The following is a 23,728-nucleotide window of genomic DNA, read 5'->3' on the forward strand; positions in this document are numbered from 1 at the left end:
ATATTTATATGGCGATAGATCAGTAAAAAAAGGTTCATAATTATCCGCCGATTATTATTTAAGAGTTGATATCATGGCATCACTGTCGCAAGTAAAATTTGGCGTTTCGAATGGTTAAATGTAATTGTCGTAGATAGTTGTCTGATTTCCGTCATTTTCAACCTTTGACGACCGCGTTCACAAACAAACAATAATGTGGAAGGGTGCTGCCGAATTTTCAAACGGACAATTTTAATTCGGATGCAAGCACATCGTTTTTCAAATCAAAGGGTTTAAATTCGAACTGCAAGTTTTTGAAATAAATAAAAGGCATCTTGGTTAATAATCAGAAGATACCACGCACGCGCAGCATTATCCTCCCGAATCTCACTCCACCTCCTCTCCGGATCCCCCCGCCCGCCTCCACCGAACCCCCCGCGGCGCCGCCGGCGAGATGCCGCCGGCGAGACGCCCGAGGGAGCCGCTCTCCCTCTCGCTCCCGGGCGCCGGCGGCCGCTCGCAGGACTTCCCCTCGCTCTTCTCCGACCTCACCTCGCTCCTCCTCCACCACTCCCCCGCCGCCGCCGCCACCCCCCACGGCCGCGCCCCGGTCTTCTCCTCCTCCACGCTCTCCATCCCCGCCCCCGCCGCCCCGGCGCAGGCGCAGGCGCAGTCCCAGCCGCAGGCGCCGACGCCGCTGGAGCGGGCGGCCATCGGGGCGTGCGCGGGGGCGGCGGCGGGGGCCTTCACCTACGCGGCGCTGCTGCCGCTCGACGCCGTCAAGACGCGGCTCCAGGCGGGGGCCGCCTCGCGCGGCTCCTGGCAGGTGTTCGCCGACATCCTCCGCGCCGACGGCCCCCTCGGCCTCTACCGGGGCCTCTCCGCCGTCATCCTCGGCTCCGCCACCTCCTCCGCCATCTACTTCGGCACCTGCGAGCTCGCCAAGTCGCTGCTGCGCCCGCACCTCCCCCCGTTCCTCGTGCCCCCGCTCGCCGGCGCCAGCGGCAACATCTCCTCCTCGGCCATCATGGTGCCCAAGGAGCTCATCACGCAGCGCCTCCAGTCGGGCGCCGCCACGGGCCGCTCCTGGCAGGTGCTGCTCCAGATCCTCCAGGCCGACGGCTTCTTCGGCCTCTACACGGGGTACGCAGCCACCCTGCTCCGGAACCTCCCCGCCGGCGTGCTCAGCTACTCCTCCTTCGAGTACCTCAAGGCCTTCGCCCTCAGCAAGAGCAACGCCGCCAACCTGACGCCGGGGGAGAGCGTGCTGTGCGGCGCGCTCGCCGGCGCGATATCCGCGGGGCTCACCACCCCGCTCGACGTTGTCAAGACCCGGCTGATGACCAGGGTGGGCGCCGCCCAGGGGAGCCGCACGGTGGTGGGCACCATGCAGGAGGTCATCGCCGAGGAAGGCCTGATGGGTCTGTCCCGGGGGATCGGACCGAGGGTCCTGCACAGCGCCTGCTTCGCTGCGATTGGCTACTGCGCCTTCGAGACGGCCAGGCTCATGATCCTCAAGTCATACCTTGAATCGTGCGAGAGGAAGGCCGCTGCCGAGACCAAGACCGGAGTTGCCGCTGCCTGAGTGTGTATGATTCCTTTCCTTCTTTCAGGAAGGTAATCGCTTGTTCTGGGTAGTGTGCACTTTTCTTGTAGCTACCTAGCTATGATATTATGCAGATGATGTACCAGCCAGATGTATTTGCTTTAGTGTCATTTAAATTCAGTTATAGAGTTGTTTGAAGGATACAACAAGTAATAATATGAAACAGTTGTGAATCTCTCATTTGTTTTGATTAGTGGTTACTTATTTGCGGCATACATTTTCAGGTCGGTGTTTTCAGTAACATTCCATCTCTCTCTCTCTCTCTCTCTCTCTCTCTCTCTGTGTGTGTGTTACGTGTATGTGAAGCGTGTGTGTGATTACAATGAAAGCTCACAAACCTTAACTTTTGGTGTTCGCCACTAACTCAAAGCATTCATGGTGTTTTTGAGTGCTACTGCTCAGAAAAAATATCACAGTTATAAAATGTTCTCAAGCATAACATATATAAGTTTGTGGACACTAAGACCACAGAAATTCATGTATGCCAGGTTTTGTTTCCTAATGTTCAGAAATAGCATCACAGTCGTAGAATAATTTCAAGCACACCGAATCATACAAGTTTATGGACATCAGAGTCCACATAAATCGTGTATGCCAGATGAGGTCATTTCAGTGGGTTAGACATTGCACTACTGCAAGCGCATACAGTTCGATGCGAATGGACACGCTATAGTTCATCACTGGAAGTACTTTCTGCAGAATGAACTTGCTTCATGTGGGTAGTGAATCCTGATCATGTTCTCTAGGCACTTCTTGTAGGAGAAATCTGTAGGAGGGCCATCTGAGGATGCGACGTACAAGCACCTGGAGCTATGGAACTTTTGATGCTTAGCAACCTGCAAGCAGGGGAAGAAATTTCATCAAGTTTCAATTTTGGGTTTTGGTTCTTGTGATGCATCGGAAGACTGAAAGGTATGCTGCTTACCATTATGTAATTGTTATTCCCTGCCATCTTCTTTTCCTTCTCTGGGTGGTACATGAGAATATTTTCAACAATGAACTTCTCATCATCTCCAGAAAGCTTGATGCCATCCCTGCAAAGTATGGGAATAGATGGACTGCGAGTAAGGATTACGAACATAGAGAAGAAGCCACTTGTGGTCTACAAGAGAAGGTGCACTTTTCAATCATTGCAGTTACTTGGACTTTGTGATGTTCAAACTTAAATCAAACAGTCATATCATCATTTACTTGAAGAAGTGTAGCTACTTTTCATTACTTTGTGTCTTTTTAGAGTTGCAATGGGCTAGATATTATACCTTGATTCACGGATGATCCTCTTTACTTCTTTCATGATTGGATCAACTTGTGCATGGATCTGCTGTTCCGCTAGTGTAAAGTTTGAACTCCCTTGTTGTCCACTATTGCTACCTCCCCGGTTTGGTCCCTTTGATCTCCATGCTGGTCCTCTGCCACGGCTTGGGCCAAGATTGCCGGTCTTGATGTTCCGTCCACCATAGTTGGATGGTCCTGAAATGTGGAAGTTCGGGGCGCTTGTGGTATTGACTCTTTGGGCTTTCCACCTACTGTTACCTCCACGGTGTGATCCCTCTGATTTGCACACTGCACCTCTACCACCACCTCGACCTCTACCAACATTATTGGTCTTTCTACTCCATCCACCAGAGCTAGATGGACCTGTAATGGCAAAGTTGCCCTGGCTTGCCACATTTGCTTTCTTCCAACTTGGGTCATCTTCTTGTGTTGCATCTGAGGTCCAATTACCATCTCGCTGCCTTCTCTGATACACTTTCGTGGTAGATCTGCTCTGGTTCCATCCACTAGTGCCACTTGTTGGCCCTGTAATGGCAGTGTTGCTCGGGCCTGCCACATATGCTTTGTTCCAACTTGGGTTACCATCTTGTTGCATTACATCTGAGCTCCAATTACTATTACGTTGCCTTCTCTGATAAACTTTCGTGGTAGAACTGCTCTGGTTCCATCCACCAGTGGCACTTGACTCTGTGGCGACATGTTTACCATGTTGCCAATTTGCAGCTGGCACCTTTTGGTGCCCTTGTTCAGCCCTCCAACCTTGAAGATCATGCAACAGGAGATTTGCTTTTGGCCTGTCTGTCCAAGAGATTGGACTGTTTCCTCCCAAACATAAGACTCCATCCTCTTCGATTTCATCTTCTTCAAGGTTGTCAACATCATACAAGCAGGAACCGTATGGAACAATTATATTATCTTCAGTGGCTCTTGTTGTTTCTACGTCTGTGAGGAATTCATATAAACCATACCCTCCAAGGTTCTCATTGCCTGCTAACTGTAGAAGACCAAGAGGTTCAGAGAAGGGAGAAAATAATTGCGTGATGCACACATGTGAGAAAATAGGCAGGTGAAATGTTCGTTGTACCATGTTCTCATCATTCCAGTGGATTTTGAAGGCTGAACCGGTCCCAATTGGTGCAGGATTGCCCCAAGAGCAGGTAGACACAACACTATCCAACTGATCAGAATAGACCTTCTCTGCACCCTCCTCGAAGCATTGCAATGGCCTCTGAAACATGTTTTTCTCGGTGTTTTAATCAATGCCAACGCTTGCTCATCAAAATGGGGGGTTCAAAACAAAATGAAATGGAGAACTTACAGCGAGTGTAGCCTTCATGAAGGGTGCCTGTATCTTGAGGGCCTTGAATGTGGCCTTGTAACCATAGCTGTTGAAGCCATGCAAGTTACCTGTGCAGGTCATGCTGCTTGCAACAGTAGTCAGGTGTTCTTCAAGAACTGATTTTGTAACCATTCCAACTGCCTTGGAAAGGTGCTGGAAGGATGGTCGAAAGCATAAAAAGAAGAAAGTAGAACATGAGTAATGCTTTAATAGAAGCTACTAAATTCATCATAAAGGTAAAAAGGCAAGAACTAGCTGGACCTGTGTGACTCGACCAAAGGCAGAGGAAATTCCAAACCCTTCCCGAACTCCTTGGATGCTGTAGGGCACAGACCTGGTAGTGTCGATCAGATCCATCACAGGGATGCATGCATCCATTGCTGTTCCCCAGACATCACCACTCTCCCCAGTTGAGTCTTTATCCATTGTGATTACCAGCGCCAGTTCGCCCTTCTGCTCTGTACCGGAGTTCTGGACCCAACACGTGTCTTGTGGTTCAACCCATATTATGTTCACCTCCTGAACTCGTGGATCACCTGGGAGAAAAATGCAAGAGAACATCTGTTTAGTAAGCAGAATTGCATAAGCACTATCAACATATTCATCTGGATTTTCTATATGCATGATACCTAGTATGACTGAACTTTTGGTTTACCTTTTATGATTGTGTCCAGGAGTATAGGAGAAATGGTATTGGCCATCAACTGGACAACTCGCGTAGAAGATTCAGATTGTGTGGTGACACTTTTTGTCAGGAAAAACTGCAAACAGGAGACCTGTTCTTCGTCATCTGCATCCTGGTAGCACATATATTCGCTGCAAAGAAGAAATGTCAGATTATGTTCAGAAATTAGAGAATAGACCATTTAAAGCTCATGCTTGATTTTCTCAATGTAGCATGCCAAAATCCCAATGAAGGACATTATTCAACTTAAGTTACCAAATAAACAACTAAAATCTTAGCGGATCTGAAAATTAAATCCAACCATTGGAATATTCTTTCAGAAGAATATGAAAATAAAGCCTCCTGTACTATTTCAAGGTTAAAACAATAAAAGATTGTAGCACCTTGAGATCACAACTCTCTTCATAAGTTGATTCACCTGCCCCTTCTTCTTTCCGCATCTATATATTTCTTCCTGGCATTTCTGAAGAATACCTTGCATACTTATGTTCATTTCATCCAGTTGCTTCTGTAAGGGCACAAAATGATTTCTTCAACATATAGTCTTGATGATAATGCTGAAAAACAATTATACTATTTGAAAAGTAGGAGAAAAGGAAAAATACCTTGTCAAGGTGAATGTGGCCAACAAGACAATGTGTTGCTTGAATATTTTGTTGTTGATAACTGAAACAAGACAATGATTGTGAGCCTAGCACAGTATACACTGAAATGTAAGAAGTAGTTACTTGTGATTTGATTTTGGCTTATAACTTTATAACACAGTGTAAAGCTGAACTGGACTGATCTAAGATTCCAAGTTCAATACGATGTCAAGAAACAAAAATTTGCTAGTCTTGTTCATGTTTATGATTCACTCATGTGAAACTAATACTAAAGTGCATAGTTTGGGAAAATAGTATGTAACTTGGGGCAGAAGGAACATTGTAGTATGATAAATAATTATGGAAGTATGAACGGTACATACTGGATTGAGAACTCAGTAGCACAGTCTTCTACTTTGGTCCTCTTTAAGCAGGCTTGAACTGCGAGCGATGCTCTTTCCATGCAAAAATTATTGCCGCAGGAGCATTTGTTCAGATACAAAATTATTTTTTGGTCATTTTCATTCCTAGAGCCAGCTCTTGTAAGTAGTACTTCCTGTAAATGCAACAATCAGAAGTCAGAACATATGGACCGAAGTCGTAGATGTAACTGACCAAATGAGCCTCTCACCTTCATTGAGTCCCATGAGGCCATGTTATTCTGATTTGGGTCTAACACTGCCTTGTATGCAGCATTCGTAACTGCAGTGGCTGCCAAGATACCAACGGGATCTCCTGGTGTCACAGAACTGGATGAGTCTGTCGAGTCAAACTTGACAACTGAATTTCCGCATGAGTTTCTTATGGTTCCATCATAGCATGCTACAACATCTCGGAGCATTGCCATCATGTTCTTGAAGAGAACGCCCGGCTCCACAAGTCCTTTAGATGCGCGTATTGTCTTCTCCCTTGCAGATATTGAATGGAGTAGGTCCTCATATGGGTTCAGTCCATTGCAAAATGAGTTCCTGACAAAACCATGTGCCTCCAAAGGATGGCAACCATTGGTGCTGCTGCCGCACTTGCTTAGCGACTTGGATACGCAATCCTCTACCAAGCTGCCAGAATATAATCTTCTGTTGCGCTGCAGCTGATGTCCCAAGAAACCAATCTGCTCCACTACTTTGGTCATGGCTGAATCTCTCTTTTGGTCAACCAAGAAGCGAATGTCAGAAGAAGTAATGAAGTCCACAATTGGTTTCCGTAACTTGTCAAGATCAAGTGTCTGATGCTGTATTGTCTGTGGTATTGGATTCTGGACATTGAAGTCTCTCAGGCTTACGCTGAAACCATCAGTAAATAATGATTCCATTAGTAGGGGCTGCAGAAGATTCAGAAATTCTATGGCCTCCCTTGGATTCTTCATGGACAGAACTGATGAGATGGTAATAGTGCCAGCAACCAAGTCTCTGATTAATATTTTATTTTTCTGTGGTAGTACCGTCTCTAGAATCTGAGCGAAACTCCACTCTGGTCCACCTGATAGTCGCTTCTTGGGAATCAACCCTGCCGTGAACATTGCATTTATAAGTTCATTGGCCTCCATTCTGGAATACTTTCTAGCAGACATTTTCTTTAAAGCTAGTAAGCAATCATTCTTGAGCTGAAAATTCAGCTTTGCATTGTGAGAGCTGACCAGCTGCTTCTCCACCGTGAAGAGCTCTATAGCTTCAGCCCTTGCTGACACTGACCTTGGGAAGAAAATGTGGACGCAGTCGCCATCGAAATCTGCCCCAAGTGGTCCACATATGAGTGGGTTGATCTTGATGGTGTGATCAGTATGTACACGGACATACATTGCTTGGACTGAGTGCTTGTCTGTGCTTGGTGGCCTGTTGACAAATACCGCATCTCCATCCAGAATTCTCCGGTTGACCGTTTCACCAACCTTCAGTATGGTCCGTTTCTTATTTGCTTTCCCCACATCCAAGGAGTGCGTGACGGACTTAGCATCTTCATGTGTCAGGCAAAGACCTCTATCCATCATGCCTTGCAGCTGAGCAATATTGTAGTCTTTCACACGCTCTTGTACTGACATTCGCCTTGCTACTTCATCAGGCACTCCTACCACATTCATAGGAATGTATGGGTCACCTGTGATCACACCACGGCATGAGAAGCTTGAGCTCTTGCTGATGCAGAGTGCCTTCATCTTTTGCTGCCATTGTTTTGTTGCAGGCAGACTTTTAAAGGTGATATCTTGAGGACCCTATGAAAGATACATGGCACCAGATATGAACACACAGTTTTGATCAAGTAGATAAGATGCATTTCATTTGCATATTATCTACATACCCTTGCTGTTCCTGCATGCTTGATGTAGTCAGCAATGGCAAGCTGAAGATCATCTGCTTCCACCTCATGTTCTTTGAAGGTTGGGGGGCCAACCCTTGAGTTGTTGATTCTATGTACGTTGAGTATGATTTTCCTCAGCAGGTTTGTGGAGGCATCCTAAAGAATGGAGAAAAAAGTCAGGAGTGACGGTGAAACGAAGGAAATTCTGATGCAACCAAAAGTATATGAGTGATGAGTCTCAAAAGGTACTTACCGGAGAGCACATGATTGTTTCATCTAAAACATTGTAAGCGCGGAGGCAGTTTGGTGGAACAGGGAGATTGCTCATCACAAATCCATCCTGAAGAATATATCCCTTAGCAGCAATCTGCCTTCTTGTTTTTTCAGAGATCTTCTCCATTATTTTCTGAACCTAAGAAACAGAAGAACAAAATGTGAGTATCTCTAGCACCTATTAGTTCTTGAAGTATTCATTAATTTCTCTTGTCATAACCATTTCTAATGCAAAGCAGAGCAACTAAGTTCTGAGACTTTTGTTCTACATCCTCCTCCCTTGCAGGGTGGCTTTTGCCACAAGAGCAACAAGTCTCTGTCTAGTACTAGTACCTCTTCTGCGAATAAACGACGGCAGTGAGAGCTGCCCTTCGTGTGAAAGCCAAATTGATCGAGGAAGCTCCAAAATCCCTCTTCCAGTTCTTTCCTGGATGGCACTCTCAGCTCCAAGGTAAGGGCTCCATTGGATTTCTTGACTTTTGCAACATGGATTGGTGGGAGATCCTGGAAGAAGATGAATGCAGAATTCGACAAAGGAAATAATAGTGGCTGGTTAGTTAGAGGGATTAAGGGAAAAAATACTCCAAATAAAAAATTTGAACCATGGCAAGACATAATTAATTGGTGCTTGTACTGTACATATGGCATGCTCCTCAGAAACTAAAACCAGAAACTAACATTAGCCACCAATAACTTAACTAATAGTCTTAATTTAAATTTGAAATTTGAGTGGAGATTTGTACTGTTTGAGGGTTGGGTAATGTGGTGGAATTTAGCCATAACAGACGTCTAGGCTACTGCACAATGTGTGTTAAATAAAGCATGGCATTTGCTTCCTTTGGAGATAATTGATATTTTAGTTGCTGCATGCATTTTAAACTCTGCACCTGTTGCTTTTGAATTGGATCATACATCTTTCTGGGAAGATCCAAATTTCAAATTTCAGCACCTGTTATGCTAGTGTCACTTCCAAATTTCAGCTCATCGTCTTCTCTGACTGCTCTAGTGTTTAAGCTGAACTACCTGCACTTGTTTTGTATTTAGCTGCTTAACGCTATCTCTGCAGCAGCAACTTTTTGGAATTTTTTTTCATCATCGACGATTCAGTTACGATCTATCTAGCAGTAGATTCGGCTACCTTGAGATTTTCTCGGAGAATTAGAGTGAGCTACATATGAATGTGCATATTATGCATACCAACCCGACCTTACTAATGCAACTTAAAGGAGACTTGAACAGTTTGATCTCCTTCATCAGTTATCACTTAATTACCTGACAGTATGAACATGAGGTGAAGTTGCTCTCCTTTTCCACACTTTTCTGTTTCTGTTGCAAAGTACAGAAATTCCATGTTAATGCTAGCCACTACATCACTGACCATAGTATGCTTGGGCAGGGTTTAATTTCTGCATGTACCTTGCAGTTCTTGAACTGGAGGCAGCTGAAGCAGATCATGTTGAGTATCTTCGTCAGCTCGGTGATATGGCTTGGGTGGTAGACGGACACGGGCAGCTTGATGAACCCGAAATGACCTTCAGCCAGCCATGAGAAGACGAGTTATGTCAGAAAATAATAAATGAAGGTGCAGTATGCACATATATGGGCTGATTCAGAATCTTAGATCAAAGATTGCAGAACCTAACATGGATGTGCATGCAAAATTTCCAGGTGGGCAGAATCAATGTCATTACAACAATCTCTTTGTCAGCTCAGTTCAGGAACACACTATAAATCAGTCGAGATAAATGCTGCGGCATTGACTTTTATCAACAATGTCTTTGACAGTGTACAACAGTAAACTGAACGGCCAGGTGTGACCATTATCATATCGAACAGTTTATTATGTTCCTAGAAAGTGATCTAACCGAGGCAACTAAATTTTCTATCTTCCAGTAAACTGTCTAGCTGAATATTTTGCAGGTGGAATGAGATGCTGTTATTTCAGCCGAGTTTTTGGAGTATTGCCGAAAGCTTAGGAACAGGAGATACCTATCCTATCAGTTGAGACAAATGCTGACGCAGAACTGATTTTAGCAAGAATACTCTGACAATGTATAATACTCAAGTGAGTAGTCAGATCAGCTGTTATCATATCAAACTATTTGTGTTTCAACAGAGTGATCTTGCCTACTGTAGGTAAGTATTTGTGCTCGAATAAACTGAACTTTAGTTGAATATCGTTCAGTTTGGTTTTATCTAGTTTCAGGAACCTGAAAAATAATCTCAAGTTCGGTTCCAAACTACCTGTGCAGGATTATCACACACTGAACTAGGCAACTAGCTAGCCCACTAAGAAGTTTTATCTGCATGTTTGTAGACGTGAAGTGGCACTATTCATCGCTAAATTAAAGGGGCACACCACTGTTCGTAGGAACCTAGAAAATCAGGTGCGTCATGACCCAGATTTCTGTTTATTTTGTTCACAAAAACCTCTAAATAAACAGATCTTGTTTTGACTTGGAAGTCTCAGGCAATGCAGAAGTGTCAAACAGCTGCAGCTTACACTATCACACCCAACTTAATTACCTATGCTCCTGTAAACAGCTAGTTTAGTTTTGTCAAACTTGGATTTGGTTTCTAACTTGACACATGCTAAACTGTCAGAAAATTTTAGCCGCACGTTTGCAGACGTTTACTGATGCTTCTATTCTTTTTCTCCGTGCATGGATTAATTGATGGGCTAACCAAGGAAGCTACTGGCCGGGTTGATTTTGTAGCAGGTATAAAACAGAGAGGAGCCAGTGAGTCACCTTCACACTTGGCGAGGTCGGTGGCGCCGCAGGAGTCGCAGTGGCCGAGCTGCAGCGGCAGGCCCAGCGCCGGGTTCCCGGCCAGCTGGCTCGGGTGCGTCACCGGGAACTCCTCCTTCATCGGCTGCGCCTTCACCTGCAATGCATGCGACCATCAATGTGGTTAGTTAATCACCTGCTGTTCTGCTATGAAGAAGGAGGGGGAGGAGACGACGAAGAGGCCATGATTGGTTGGAGTGAAAGAGGAGAAGAAATGCTTGGCAATTACGTACGATCTCCTGGTTTGAGGCGACGGCGAGCCTGATGCTGGTGACGGTGCCCTCCGCGACGAACGCAGGGTCATCGCCGGCCTCCATTGCCGTCTCCATCGCCGGTGCTGTGGGCGAGCTGCACCGGTGGATGGATCGATTGGAAGAGAGTTGAGTGAGAGTGAGGGAGCGAGGGAGCTGGGTTGTGAGGGAGCTGGGTTGAGAGCTAGCCATCTTTCACTCACTGACCATGACCAGCACCCAACTGCAGTAGCACGCGTTAAGTGTATGTCTCCTAATATTTAAAAGAAAAGAAAAGGTGCCCCTGCAAAAAATGAGACCCAAAAGTGCTGTCTGTTTCTCTTCTAGTTTCTTCCATCTGTTTATCTGGTTCTCAATGATCTCGATTCTTCTTCTCATTTCAACAAGTGGGCTATTTCTTTTCTTTTTTTCAAAAAAAAATGCAGTTCACATACGGGGGTCGACATATGTTGGATAAATTAGCATTTTTTCTGACTGATTTAACCCATAAATATCTAAACAGGTAAACACATACGAAGTATAGAGCTAGAACATCTATGAAAACAACAAGCACGCCTAGCACATGAATCAGCAAATGGTGGAAGGTTAGATCATACACACCAACAGGACAGGACAAGGCCGCGGTGGCAACAACATCGTTTTCCTCAGCCTTCTTCTTAGCTGCTTCGGATTTTCACCCATAACGATGTCGGAGAGGTGGGGGACATAGTAAAATCAGAGCACTTGCGCCTGAGATGCTCCTGAGGCCTTGTTCGGTTACACCCCTCCACAAGAGGATTGGAAGGGATTTGAGAAGGTTTTGACTTGCAGGGGACTAAATCCACTTCAATCCCTGCCAAACCCCCTTCGAATCCCTTTCAACCGAACACAGCCTAAATGGGTTCTTCATGAAGGGAGTACAAGCTAAAACCTAAGTCTGGAAGAACCACATTTTCCATAACACCACGAATCACCAAGAAAAGTATAATAAGCTAAGTTCATATACATACATACATACATACATACATACATACATACATACATAACATGTAGAATGCGTTCACTCCCTTTCCATCTTTACTAGTACGTACTACTGGTAATCTTGAACGGAAGCAGTTTTATTATTATGCGTTCTGACTTGTGAATACACAACATATGCATTTCACGGCAGGGTCATACATACTTGCGTTTTCGCTCGTACTTCCTCCATTTTTTGGGTCCACGTATTAGGGTTTGTCTTCGGTCAAACTTTATAAAATTTGACCAAATTTATATTAAAAATTATCAACATCTACAATATGAAACAAGTGTAATATGAAAATACATCTCATGATGAATCTAACTTTATAAAGCATTATAGTGCACCCAGAGGTGTGGTCTTCAGTCAAACTTCATAAGACTGATATTTTATTTTATTTTTGCGGGGTAGGGAAGCCGGTACATGCAAAATTGGATTTGCCCATAAAAGGCCTCAACCCTCACATAAGAAAGTGTCCTTCTGCTCCCGGATGCATGTGCACTTGGGATGAATAGTAAAACATGTTGTGCTTTGATCATGCATGTGGCAAAACAAGTTCCTTCCATTAAGATATGCTTAAGGCCTAGTTTGGCAACACAGTTTTCCCAAGACTATAGTAACCGAAAACCTCAGTATTCCAATGCGCGGGCAATGTGTACTTCAGTTTTTAGAAACCACATTTTTTTCTTAGTTTTAGCAAAACTATGAAGGTGTTTGGCAAATGCAGTTTTTCTCACTTTTCCCTGGTTTGACGGATTATCACATTGCTTGCATAGTCTAGAACCAAATTCAGTTGCACTCGACCTGAGCTTATGCATGCTAACGGCCGCCGCATGTAGCCTTGTGTAGATGCATCTACTCATCTCATGTACCAGTTTATCTCTTGTATCTCTGGCTGCATAGAATCGATCAGTGTATGACTGCTCCAATGATTGATCGATCTACCCGATGATCTAAGCCTCGTCAAGCATGTGTTTCCAGCCTGCGTTGTAGTGTTTTACGCCTGTATGATGATCATCAGGGCAGAGCTATGTGTATAGCTAAGGGGGCCATGGCCCCCTCCCCCAGCCCAATGCAAAATCATTGAAGGGATTTTTTCAGAAGACTTAGATGGAAGCAAATATTCTCATTTGGCCCCTCCAAAAATCCATACTATGCTGCATACGACTGTCTCAGGAAGTCAGGATCAATCAATCTACTCCCCAATCTAATCTACATGCTGCCCCCTTGTTGCATCGATGGTCAGTTTGGTGCATAAACTTGCAAAATACGTGTTTCTGGTCATCAAACTTGCATGGACGTGCAAATACAGTCACATTTCCCGTACACGGATGTATTCACTGCCTACATGGCATGCCAGCGTGGCCAGGGCCCATTGTCAGTGGTTGAAACGTTGTGCATGTGATATTTTTTGTAGAAACACCCTCAAGTTTTTTTTAAACTTCGTACAAAAGCCCTCCAACACAGGTAATGTTAAATAGTATCTCACTGGGTCCTGCCTGTCAGTGTGCGTTGTGAGTAATTTGGACTAGAAAATAGGTCTGAGGGAGTTTGAACCATCGACTAGCTGTAATAGCGCTAGAGTACTAACCACACCACCGTTGTTGTTTACACGGATTACCAATGTGTAGATCCTTTAGGCTAAATATAAAGGTACACATTTAGAATTATATTTTCTTTTCTCAACATTTTCAAATTTAAATTGTTTAAATTATAACATATTTTCCGCTGATTTGTCTGAAAGGAAATTACGGACATTCATTCTGCACTATATTTTGCTTTTTAGATTTTGTAACTTAAAATTATTAGAATTCAAGCAAATTTTTAGTTGACTTGTCTGGAAAATTTACGTACATTCATTCTGGCCTATATTTTTCAATCTAGTTTTCCAATTTAAAATTATTCGAATTCAAACAAAATTCTGTTGATTTGTTCGAAATAAATTTATGTACATTCATTATGGACTATATTATCTTTTGTTTGGGTTATTCAAATTCTTAAAAAGGTTGATTTGGCAAACCGTGTCCACTCAGATTCATAATTTGAAGGCATGAACATCAATAAAGGGAGTCATGTATGACAGCGGTGTATCCAAGTTGAGCTACCCGGGTGCACAGGACCGGGTATAAGATGTTTTCTTTGAAAGTTTCATGCAAAATAGTGTGTAAAACACCGGGTCATTTTCTCTTTAGGTCCATCCCTGATGTATGGCATACGTCTCAACTCATGGCCATGCGACTGGAAGAATGAAAATCTGGTACAGCAAGTTTGGTTAATGTCTTTCGCTGTTCGTTAGGTATATTCTCAGTGCTTCTTGACATTTGTGAGTTGTGCTGAAATGCTTGTGGAGTTGTTTGCAACCCATCTCACATGGACTCTACCACCGCGCGACACCACACACGAACGTTTCAATTGACGCTAGGCTGAAAACATGTGATATCACAATCATGCACCCACAGTTCAACGATGGGCTCAAAAAACAATCATGCACCCACGAGGCCTCTGGCTAAATCAAACGGATCAAACTGCGTCGTGCTGGAGACATACCTCTTTTTTTTTAGGGGCTGGAGACATATCTGCCCATCCTTTGTTCGGTAGAACAATTGTCATGTCGCATTCTGGATTGGGACTGGCTACGCGCCAGTCGACTGATTCTTTTTTTAGGGCCAGTCACTTCTTCTTTATACGCAAAATTCATCCTTGGCGGTAACGCTTGGCCTGGCTGGGGGTACATCACTAATGCAGAACAGGGCAATAGCACCGGTTCGTAAGGCCCTTTAGTGCCGGTTTCGGAACCGGCACTAACATTTCGGCACTAAAGCCCCCCCCCCCCTTTAGTACCGGTTCAGCGCGAACCGGTGCTAAACGGCAACCACGTGGCACGAGCCAGCTCCGGGGGCCGGGAGCCCTTTAGTACCGGTTGGTAACACCAACCGGTACTAAAATGTTTGGGGGATTTTTGGTTTTATGATTTCTTTTTCATTTAATTTTGTGTTTTCCATTTTAATTCTTTTTTGTTTGCTGGTATTTTACGGTACTACACATTGTACACGTTATGCATATATATATATATATATATATATAAATAGAATTTCTAGTAGAACCAATCATATATATATATCATCAATGTCTCACAAACCACCATATTAATTTACACATACACACATGTATAGCTATATACAATTTCTCCTACATATGCATGTTGCCTTCGGAGCCAGTGGCATTAGCCTAATTGGTGCCTTCGGAGCACGATGACACTTGGAAGTGGTTCATGACATGTTCGATGGGGGCGGTAGCGGGTAATAGTATTATCCCTTCGGATTTATGACCTGGTCGAGCAAAAATCCCGCTATTTCCTTTTGAAGTCTTCTACGCGCTCCGTTTCTAGGAGCTTATCCCGCACCTCTTTGAACTGTTAAGAAGGAGATCAATATGCATATGTATTAGTTGTGTGACTAGATATCGATAATTGTGTAAAAATTGTGAATAGTGTTCTGACAAGCGTACCCATTCCTGTCTTTGAGATCTGCTCCTTTCGGACGCCATCATGTGAATGTTCTCGCAAACGCAGTATGCACACAGATTAGTCCCCTGCGCCTGCTTCAGGGCCTTTATTACGAGAATGGAATTTAATTTGATCAGATAATAATTAATCAAGCATGATAATTAAAGAGATGGCAGCTAGCTAGCTAGCTAGTACTACTTAATTACTTACCTTGGATCGAAACCATTTCAGCTGTGGTTTCCATTCGCCTTCCGTGACGCTGATGAACCTTGCCCAAGCCCTGCCCGCCGACAAAGAAAATGAATAAAGGGGTTATTAAATAGTTCATATCATGAAATGACGAACAAAATAGGCCGAGATATATAGTTAATAATGATTGAAATTACCTGTTGACTATCCCATACAAGATGTTGTAGTCACTATTTGCTTTGAGTAGCGAGTCCAGTATTTCAACTGTTCCGGCGTCAACTTTAATGATACACAAGATCCAGTGAAATCTGCATGCACACACGTTTGCATGTCTTAATTAAGCGGGCATATGTAAGCAAAAACATGTAGCTAGCTAATATGCAAAAACAGAGAATTTGTAGTACAAGAAAGTGTGACTCACTCGAAGTTGTAAGGAAGTAGTATATCTTCATTGTATTTGAGGCCCTTCAAGAACTCTAGCATGCTGTCCTCTACCTGCTTTTCATAATACTTGCTCATTTTCCATGTGTATTGATTAACGGTGTTTGGGTCAATGAACCCAATGCCATAGCGTCCACCTTTTCTCATTTCATACATCTTCATCCTGCATAATACCACAGAAAAGAATATAGTGATGATAATTACAGGTAATGATTGATCAAAAGGATCACTACAGCTAGCTTGAGACTTAAATTAATTACAGAAAGAAATCACTTACAGACAATAGCAACTGACGATAGATTTGTCGAGTGCGTCTTGATTGTATAACTGAAACAGTTCAGAATACTCAACGGCCACAACTTTCTCATGGTAGTAATGATCCTTCTTGACATACACCATGAGGGACTCTCGATCGGATATCTTGGTAATGTCCATGTACCATTGATGCAATTCATACATTCTCGTTGGGAGCTTCTTGACATCTTCTGGCTTGACCAAAGGTTGGCCCCGGACATATTTCCGTTTTATTTCCTCCTCTGTAATCACATGCATGTCCTCGATCTCGAGGAGTTGTCCAACAGTGATCTTGAGTTCTTCAGCCTGCATTATATGCTCCTGGGTTATTACCACATCGCCCATCTCGGGAACGTAAACTGTTTGGCCACAATAATATTGGGCGCGCGTACTGTCACGTGTTGTCGGCACAACAAGCGGGGGGGGGGGGGGGGGGGTCGATTGCGCCGCCTGTTCTCCCAGCTGGGCAACGGTTTTCCCGCATTTTTCGACAGCTGCTTGTTGTTTGCTCGAGCTCGAGCTCGCCTCCTTCTGTAGATGTTGTCGATGTAACTTCCTGATGTGGCGCTCATAGTCTGTGTCAACAGGCTTAGGAGCTGGTGGTTGAGCCATACGAATGAAGTGGTCAACTACTTCCACAGGCACTTTCTCCCTTGGCGGCGGTGGCGGTTTCGGTCCAAAATGGGCGTCGACTTCTGCCCGCACTATGGCATTGGTTTGCTCCTTGGTCCTGTCGTAATCCCTCACAGGAAGAGGAGTAGTGAGGTTTAGACCATATTTATATCACTTGCCTCCGCCTGTACTTCCTGTACTATGACCTCGACTGGTACCGCTACGCACCATAGCTGCGGGGTGTCTCTTCTGCGATTGCTGAGGCGGCGGAGACGGCTGACGGGGCTGAGTTGGACGAGGAGGAGTGGCCTGAAGCTGTGCCGGACTTGGAGGAGGAGTGGCTTGACACTTTGCCGGACTTGGAGGAGGAGGAGTGGCCTCACGCGTTGGTGGACTTGGAGGAGCGGGAGTCTGCTGACTCGGTGGCGGACTTCGACGAGGAGTCGGGTGACGCGGTGTCGGTGGCCTTCAAAAAATGATGCAATCCTTTCTTCATAGGATGATACGATGTTTGGCATCTCCGAGTGTGTGCTCCTCATCACCTCCAGGAATGTCAAGCTCTAGCCCCGAATATTGGTCCACCACCTCATCAACCAAGACACGAGCATAGCCCGCTGGAATCGGGTTGCAATGGAAGGTTGCCTCGGGGGAATTTGAAAAAGCAATGGCGTCCACCACCTTCATGGATATGTTCTTCATTTTGAAGTGTAGCTCGCAGTTAGTGTTCTCCGTGATGTCATCCACGGGGTATCTATCCAGCACTACTGCGTCGCCCGGGGCGGAACCCACGCTGCTTCTCGGCATGGATGGGGCGGTGGTATCCAATGCTGGATCATCCGCTAGCTGCTGCAGCTGCTGAGACCCCCTTTGCTGGCTAAGTGAGTCGATCTGCTCCTGCTGCCGCTGGAATTTAGCTGCCAATTCCGCTTGACTTGCTTCTAGGCCTTGAAGGCGTTCATAGTCGAGCTTCCTTTGCTCCTCCTCCATCTTCCTCTTCTTCTCCTCAGCAATCTTCTTTCTCGCACGGGTTCTGTAGTCGGCGTTCCAGTCCGAAAACCCCTCATACCACGGAATAGCGCCCTTGCCTCGTGTTCTTCCCGGGTGTTCAGGATTTCCCAGGGCACGCGTAAGCTCGTCCTTCTCTCTGTTGGGCTAGAACACCCCCGATCGAGCCTCTTCTATTGCAACAAGTAGCGCATCGTCGGCTCCGTTCAGACATGCCTTCGTCGAAATATTGCCTGTCTTCGGGTCCAACTCCCCCCCATGCGCATAGAACCAAGTCCTGCACCTGGGGGGCCAGCTCTTACTAACTGGAGTGACACCTGCATCCTCCATCTCTTTCTCAGACTTATCCCCCTTAGGCATTGCCACCGCGTAGCCACCTGGCCCCAACTTATGAAACTTATCCTTTTTTTCGGCATTCTTCTTGTTTATTCTCGACCGTTCCTTAGCTAATTCCGAATCCTTGAATTTCACGAAATCGTCCCAATGAGCACTTTGATTCTATAGTATCCCCTCGAATACTGGAGTCTTCCTTCCTCCCTTGACGTACTTCTCCCATGTCATTCTCTTGTGGTTCTTGAATGCAACCGCCATCTTCCTAAAAGCAGCGTCCTTGACTTTCCGCACGTCTGCTTCTGTGAAATTATCTGGTAAGGTGAAATGTTCCATGAGAGTATCCAAAGCAGATTTTTTTGCTTCTCGTCGACAAAAGTAACATCTGGACGTGGATTTGCTGGCTTTCTCCATTCTTGAAGGGAGATCGGGAGTTGGTCCTTCACAATAACTCCGCACTGACGAACGAACTTGTCCGCAATCTTCTTAGGCGCTAATGGTTCGCCATTAGGTCTGATTGCCTCGATATTGTACTTTACGCCCTCCTTCAACTTTTTGTTCGGGCCTCGTTTCGTCCTTTTGCCTGAAGATTTGCTCGATCCGGATGGCTGAAAGAAGAAAGATCGATTCGTTAATATATCTTCAACTCATTTAAAACATGCGATGATCACCAGATTCCTGCTTATATAAATATATATACCTCGCCGGTGTTTGTTGTTTCAGGATCAACATGTTCTTCGTCGTAGTTCATGACTTCATCTTCTCGGTCGTCGCGATCGAATATCATATCACCCTCTCCAGTGTTGTTTAGAAATTCGGAGCTGTCAAAATCTTCTTCATTCTGATCATCATCTGGCCCGCGTATGATATCGAGCATGGTCTGTTCTCTATCTCTGTCGGTATTGTCCGCCATAGCTTTTATTTAACTATGCCAAAAGAAATATAAAACAATTTAGTATAATCTCGAATAATAGATATAATCTCGAATACATTATCTCGAATAATAGATATAATATTGAATACATCACTAGCTAGCTAGCTAGCAAGCTAATAAAGATCGAATAGTACAGAGTAATCTAGGCCACTCGCGGTTCCTGAGGTGCGGGCGGTAGACACCCAAAGAGAAGGAACCATCACTGGATCATAGCTCGGGTGATCTCCCCAAAGAACCTGCCAGGTATTGGAGAACCTGACGTCCATAGCAGCCATGTAGCGATGGACGTGCTCGTCCTCCTCCCTGACACGGCGACGTACCACCTCCGGCGGGGCCGGCTCCCTCCGCACCGAAAGTGGCCCACGTGAATGCCACCAAAGGAGATGAGGGTCGACGACGGGACCCGGGGCCGGGTTCCTCACCAAGCGTCGCGCCCCTGAAGGTAGCACCTCCCAGTGCCAGCCCGGCGGAGCCCAGTCCCGGACATGGGTCCTCTGAAGCAGGACGTCGTCGCGGACGTGTCGACGGCGAGGATGCGGGCCGGGCATCGTCGACAACAAAATACTATATGCCGCAAAAGTAAAGTAACATTTTTTAAATGATGGATTGTGATGATTTCATATATGCAAATTCTAAATTTTATAACTAAAAATATAAGAAACTAAAAAAACATCGATCATCGTCTAACAATTTGAAATTAATCTAATTCATCTAGCTAGCTAAAACTAACATTTCCAAAATTTCTAACATTTCTATATAACTAACATTTCTATAACATTTGACATTATATATATTATAACTAACATTTCTACATACTATTTTACATTAATCTAATCTAATTAATTAATTCATCTAAAACTTTGTATGAAAAACAGAAAAGCAGAAAAAACTAAAAGCTAAAAACAGAAAAATTGTGTGTGTGTGCGCGTCTAGTGTGTGTGTGTGTGTGTGTGTGTGCATGTAGTGTGTGTGTGCGCGCGCGCGTGTGTGTGCGCTACGGTCGGCGCCGGCGCCGGCGCCGGTGTGCGCTACGATCGATTGGAGGGAGGAGAGGGGCCGGGGCGACGGCGACGGCGAGGGCGAGGTCGATCCAAAGGCGACGGCGACGGCGAAGCGAGGGGATCGGCGACCGGGACGGCGACGGGGGTGCCGCGGAGTCGACGGGGACGACGCGACGAGGACGGGGGCGTCGCGGAGTCGAGGACGGCGCGACGGGGGCGGCGACGGCGCGGGACGGGGCGGCGGCAGAGAGAAGTGGGAGATGAGAAACTGAAATTTTTTGAAGTGTTTCTTATATAGGGGACACCTTTAGTACCGGTTGGAGCCACCAACCGGTACTAAAGGCCTGTTTTGGCCAGGCCAAGCGGGGGGGGGGGGGAGCACCCCCCTTTAGTACCGGTTCCTGGCTCCAATCGGTACTAAAGGCCCCCCCCCTTTAGTACCGGTTGGTGCCACGACCCGGTACTAAAGGGGTGTGCGCTGCCAGGCGAGGGGCGCAGAAGTTTAGTCCCACCTCGCTAGCCGAAGGGCGCTCACACCTGCTTATAAGCCCCGCCGCCGCTGTTGTCTCGAGCTCCTCTCTAAAGCAGGCCTTCTGGGCCTACCTCTGCTACTCTGCCCTGTGGGGCCTATTGGGCTTGCGGGCCTGCATCCTGGCCCAACAACAGGTTGGGTTTCTAGTCGTATGCAGGCCGCTGTGGCCCGGTAGGTGGGCTTTTTTCATTTAGTTTTTTCTTTTCTGCTTTATTTATTTTGTTTTATTTATTTTTAGTTGTTTTTTGCTGTATTTAGAGTTTCTTTGTGAATATTTTTGATAGTTTTTAGAAACTTTCAGTTAGTGCCGGTAGTTTTTAAATTTGAATAGTTTAAATTTTGAATTATTTGAAATTTGTGTGAATCACTAGTTTGTGAATAACTTAACTTTAAAAATACATTTTCCAGTGATTCTTTTTTATTATGTTTAATATTAGTGTGTTTTATCATTTTATTCAATTTGGTAATGCTTAAGTTATTTAAAAATGAAATGCCTTTGTAATGGATGAGTTTTCGTCCGAAACCCTGATACTTCGAAACAGATTGTCCATTTTGTACACGAAGTGTATCCAGTTTTTGCGGTAACCCTCTCTACTTTTTTGCACATGCTATGTGGGTGAAATTATGATACCATGCCAACTTTCATCCTTTTCTGAGTTCATTTGAAATGCTTTTCAATTTCAGGGTCATTTAGCTGAAAAAATCAATAAATGCATGAAAGAATTTGCTTGCACATAAAATTACTTCGCGTTTCAAATGCCAAAACACATAACTAGCTACCCTAACTATTACAGAGATTCCCTCCTGGGTGTGAAACACAGAAGAAAGTGATGATAGCTAAGCCGATCACATCCCAGATCTTTGGGTGTGAAACTTTTTCTTCGCGTGTGTCCCTTTGCGTCGTAGCCATGGAAAATCTTCATCATTTAACGGGATGCTCGGGTCAATATTCACTGTGAATGGAGCAATTTCATCAAACTTTTCATAATCTTCTGACTTTTCTGTCTTGTCATCCACTCCCACGATGTTTCTCTTCCCAGAAAGAACTATGTGCCGCTTTGACTCATCGTACGATGCATTCGCTTCCTTATCTTTTCTTTTTCTTGGCTTGGTAGACATGTCCTTCACATAGAAAACCTGTGACACATCATTGGCTAGGACGAATGGTTCGTCTGCATACGCAAGATTGTTGAGATCCACTATTGTCATTCCGTACTGCGGGTCTTCCGTTACCCCGCCTCGTGTCATATTGACCCATTTGCACCGAAACAAAGGGACCTTCAAACCACGTCGATAGTCAAGTTCCCATATGTCCTGTATATAACCATAATATGTTTCCTTTCCCGTCTTGGTTTCTGCATCAAAGCGGACACCACTGTTTTGGTTGGTGCTCTTCTTATCTTGGGCGATCGTGTAAAATGTATTACCATTTATCTCATACCCTTTGAAAGTCATTATATTCGAAGATGGTAACTGGGACAGCAAGTACATGTCATCTTCAATAGAGGTGTCATGCATGGTACGTGCTTGCAACCAGCTGGCGAAACTCCTGGTTTGTTCACGTATAATCCAGTCATCAGACCGCTCCGGGTGTTTGGAGCGTAGCAAATTCTTGTGTTCATCCATATACGGAGCCACCAAGGCGGAATTCTGTAGAACTGTGTAGTGTGCTTCAGTGAGAGAACGTCCATCCATACATATTATTTGTTCCCCTCCTAGCGTGCCTTTTCCATCCAGTCTGCCCTTATGCCGCGATTCAGGAACACCAATCGGCTTAAGGTCAGGAATAAAGTCAATACAAAACTCAATGACCTCCTCATTTTGACGGCCCTTGGAGATGCTTCCTTCTGGCCTAGCACGGTTATGAACATATTTCTTTAAGACTCCCATGAACCTCTCAAAGGGGAACATATTGTGTAGAAATACAGGACCCAAAACGTTAATCTCTTCGCATAGGTGAACTAGGACGTGCGTCATGATGTTGAAGAAGGATGGTGGGAACACCAACTCGAAACTGACAAGACATTGCACCAAATCATTCTGTAACCTTGGTATGATTTCTGGATCGATTACCTTCTGAGAGATTGCATTGATAAATGCACATAGCTTCACAATGGCTAATCGAATGTTTTCCGGTAGAAGCCCCCTCAATGCAACCAGAAGCAGTTGCGTCATAATCACGTGGCAGTCATGAGACTTTAGGTTCTGGAACTTTTTCTCTGCCATGTTTATTATTCCCTTTATATTCGACGAGAAGCCAGACGGTACCTTAATACTGAGCAGGCATTCAAAGAAGATTTCCTTCTCTTCTCTGGTAAGAGCGTAGCTTGCATGACCCTGATGTATGCCGTCTTTTCCGTGCATACGTTGCTGGTCCTCCCGTGCCTCAGGTGTATCTTTTGTCTTCCCATACACGCCCAAGAAGCCAAGCAGGGTCACACAAAGATTCTTCGTCACGTGCATCACGTCGATTGCGGAGCGGACCTCGAGGTCTTTCCAATAGGGAAGGTCCCAAAATATAGATTTCTTCTTCCACATGGGTGCGCGTCCGTCAGCGTCATTCGGAACAGGTTGTCCACCAGGACCCTTTCCAAAGACCACCTTCAAATCCTTGACCATATCATGTACATCAGCACCAGTACGGTGGCGAGGCTTCGTCCGGTGATCTGCCTCACCTTTGAAATGCTTGCCTTTCTTTCTTACGAGATGCCTTCTCGGAAGAAATCGACGATGTCCCAGGTACACATTCTTCTTACAATTAGCCAAATATATACTGTCGGTATCGTCCAAACAGTGCGTGCATGCGCGGTAT

General features: G+C 45.1%; 2 protein-coding genes across 27 annotated transcripts; one reads left to right on the forward strand and one right to left on the reverse strand.

Annotated features, from left to right (window-relative positions):
• The first annotated feature begins 336 nt into the window (after positions 1-336).
• On the forward strand, positions 337-11,402 carry LOC125546236 (protein MITOFERRINLIKE 1, chloroplastic-like). Of its 26 annotated transcripts, XM_087514284.1 has the most exons (12): positions 337-1,596; positions 2,332-2,497; positions 2,603-2,699; positions 4,874-7,660; positions 7,905-8,008; positions 8,151-8,197; positions 8,323-9,327; positions 9,433-9,618; positions 9,705-9,847; positions 9,957-10,172; positions 10,289-10,423; positions 10,757-11,402. In XM_087514284.1, the coding sequence occupies exon 1, from the start codon at positions 434-436 to the stop codon at positions 1,562-1,564; it is 1,131 nt and encodes a 376-aa protein (XP_087370410.1). In that variant the 5' UTR covers positions 337-433; the 3' UTR covers positions 1,565-1,596; positions 2,332-2,497; positions 2,603-2,699; positions 4,874-7,660; positions 7,905-8,008; positions 8,151-8,197; positions 8,323-9,327; positions 9,433-9,618; positions 9,705-9,847; positions 9,957-10,172; positions 10,289-10,423; positions 10,757-11,402. The 26 variants fall into 26 exon arrangements, with proteins under 26 accessions (XP_087370410.1, XP_087370409.1, XP_087370401.1 ...); XM_087514283.1 differs by having other exon boundaries at positions 4,874-8,197; positions 10,757-10,880; positions 10,984-11,402; XM_087514275.1 differs by having other exon boundaries at positions 4,874-8,197; positions 8,323-8,487; positions 9,103-9,327.
• LOC125546241 (DNA-directed RNA polymerase V subunit 1) lies at positions 1,614-11,268 on the reverse strand. Its single transcript, XM_048710430.2, has 18 exons — positions 11,059-11,268; positions 10,787-10,922; positions 9,453-9,568; positions 9,309-9,362; positions 8,370-8,540; positions 8,017-8,175; positions 7,764-7,919; positions 6,100-7,677; positions 5,852-6,024; positions 5,490-5,550; positions 5,268-5,392; positions 4,855-5,015; positions 4,461-4,735; positions 4,179-4,352; positions 3,945-4,088; positions 2,845-3,854; positions 2,511-2,619; positions 1,614-2,421 (listed from the first exon to the last, which is right to left on the reverse strand). The coding sequence occupies exons 1-18, from the start codon at positions 11,266-11,268 to the stop codon at positions 2,263-2,265; spliced, it is 4,971 nt and encodes a 1,656-aa protein (XP_048566387.2). The 3' UTR covers positions 1,614-2,262.
• Positions 11,403-23,728: the final 12,326 nt, after the last annotated feature.

This window comes from Triticum urartu, chromosome 3A, assembly GCF_056163025.1.
Source record: "Triticum urartu cultivar PI428250 chromosome 3A, HENAU_Tu73, whole genome shotgun sequence".
NCBI classification, from domain to species: domain Eukaryota; kingdom Viridiplantae; phylum Streptophyta; class Magnoliopsida; order Poales; family Poaceae; genus Triticum; species Triticum urartu.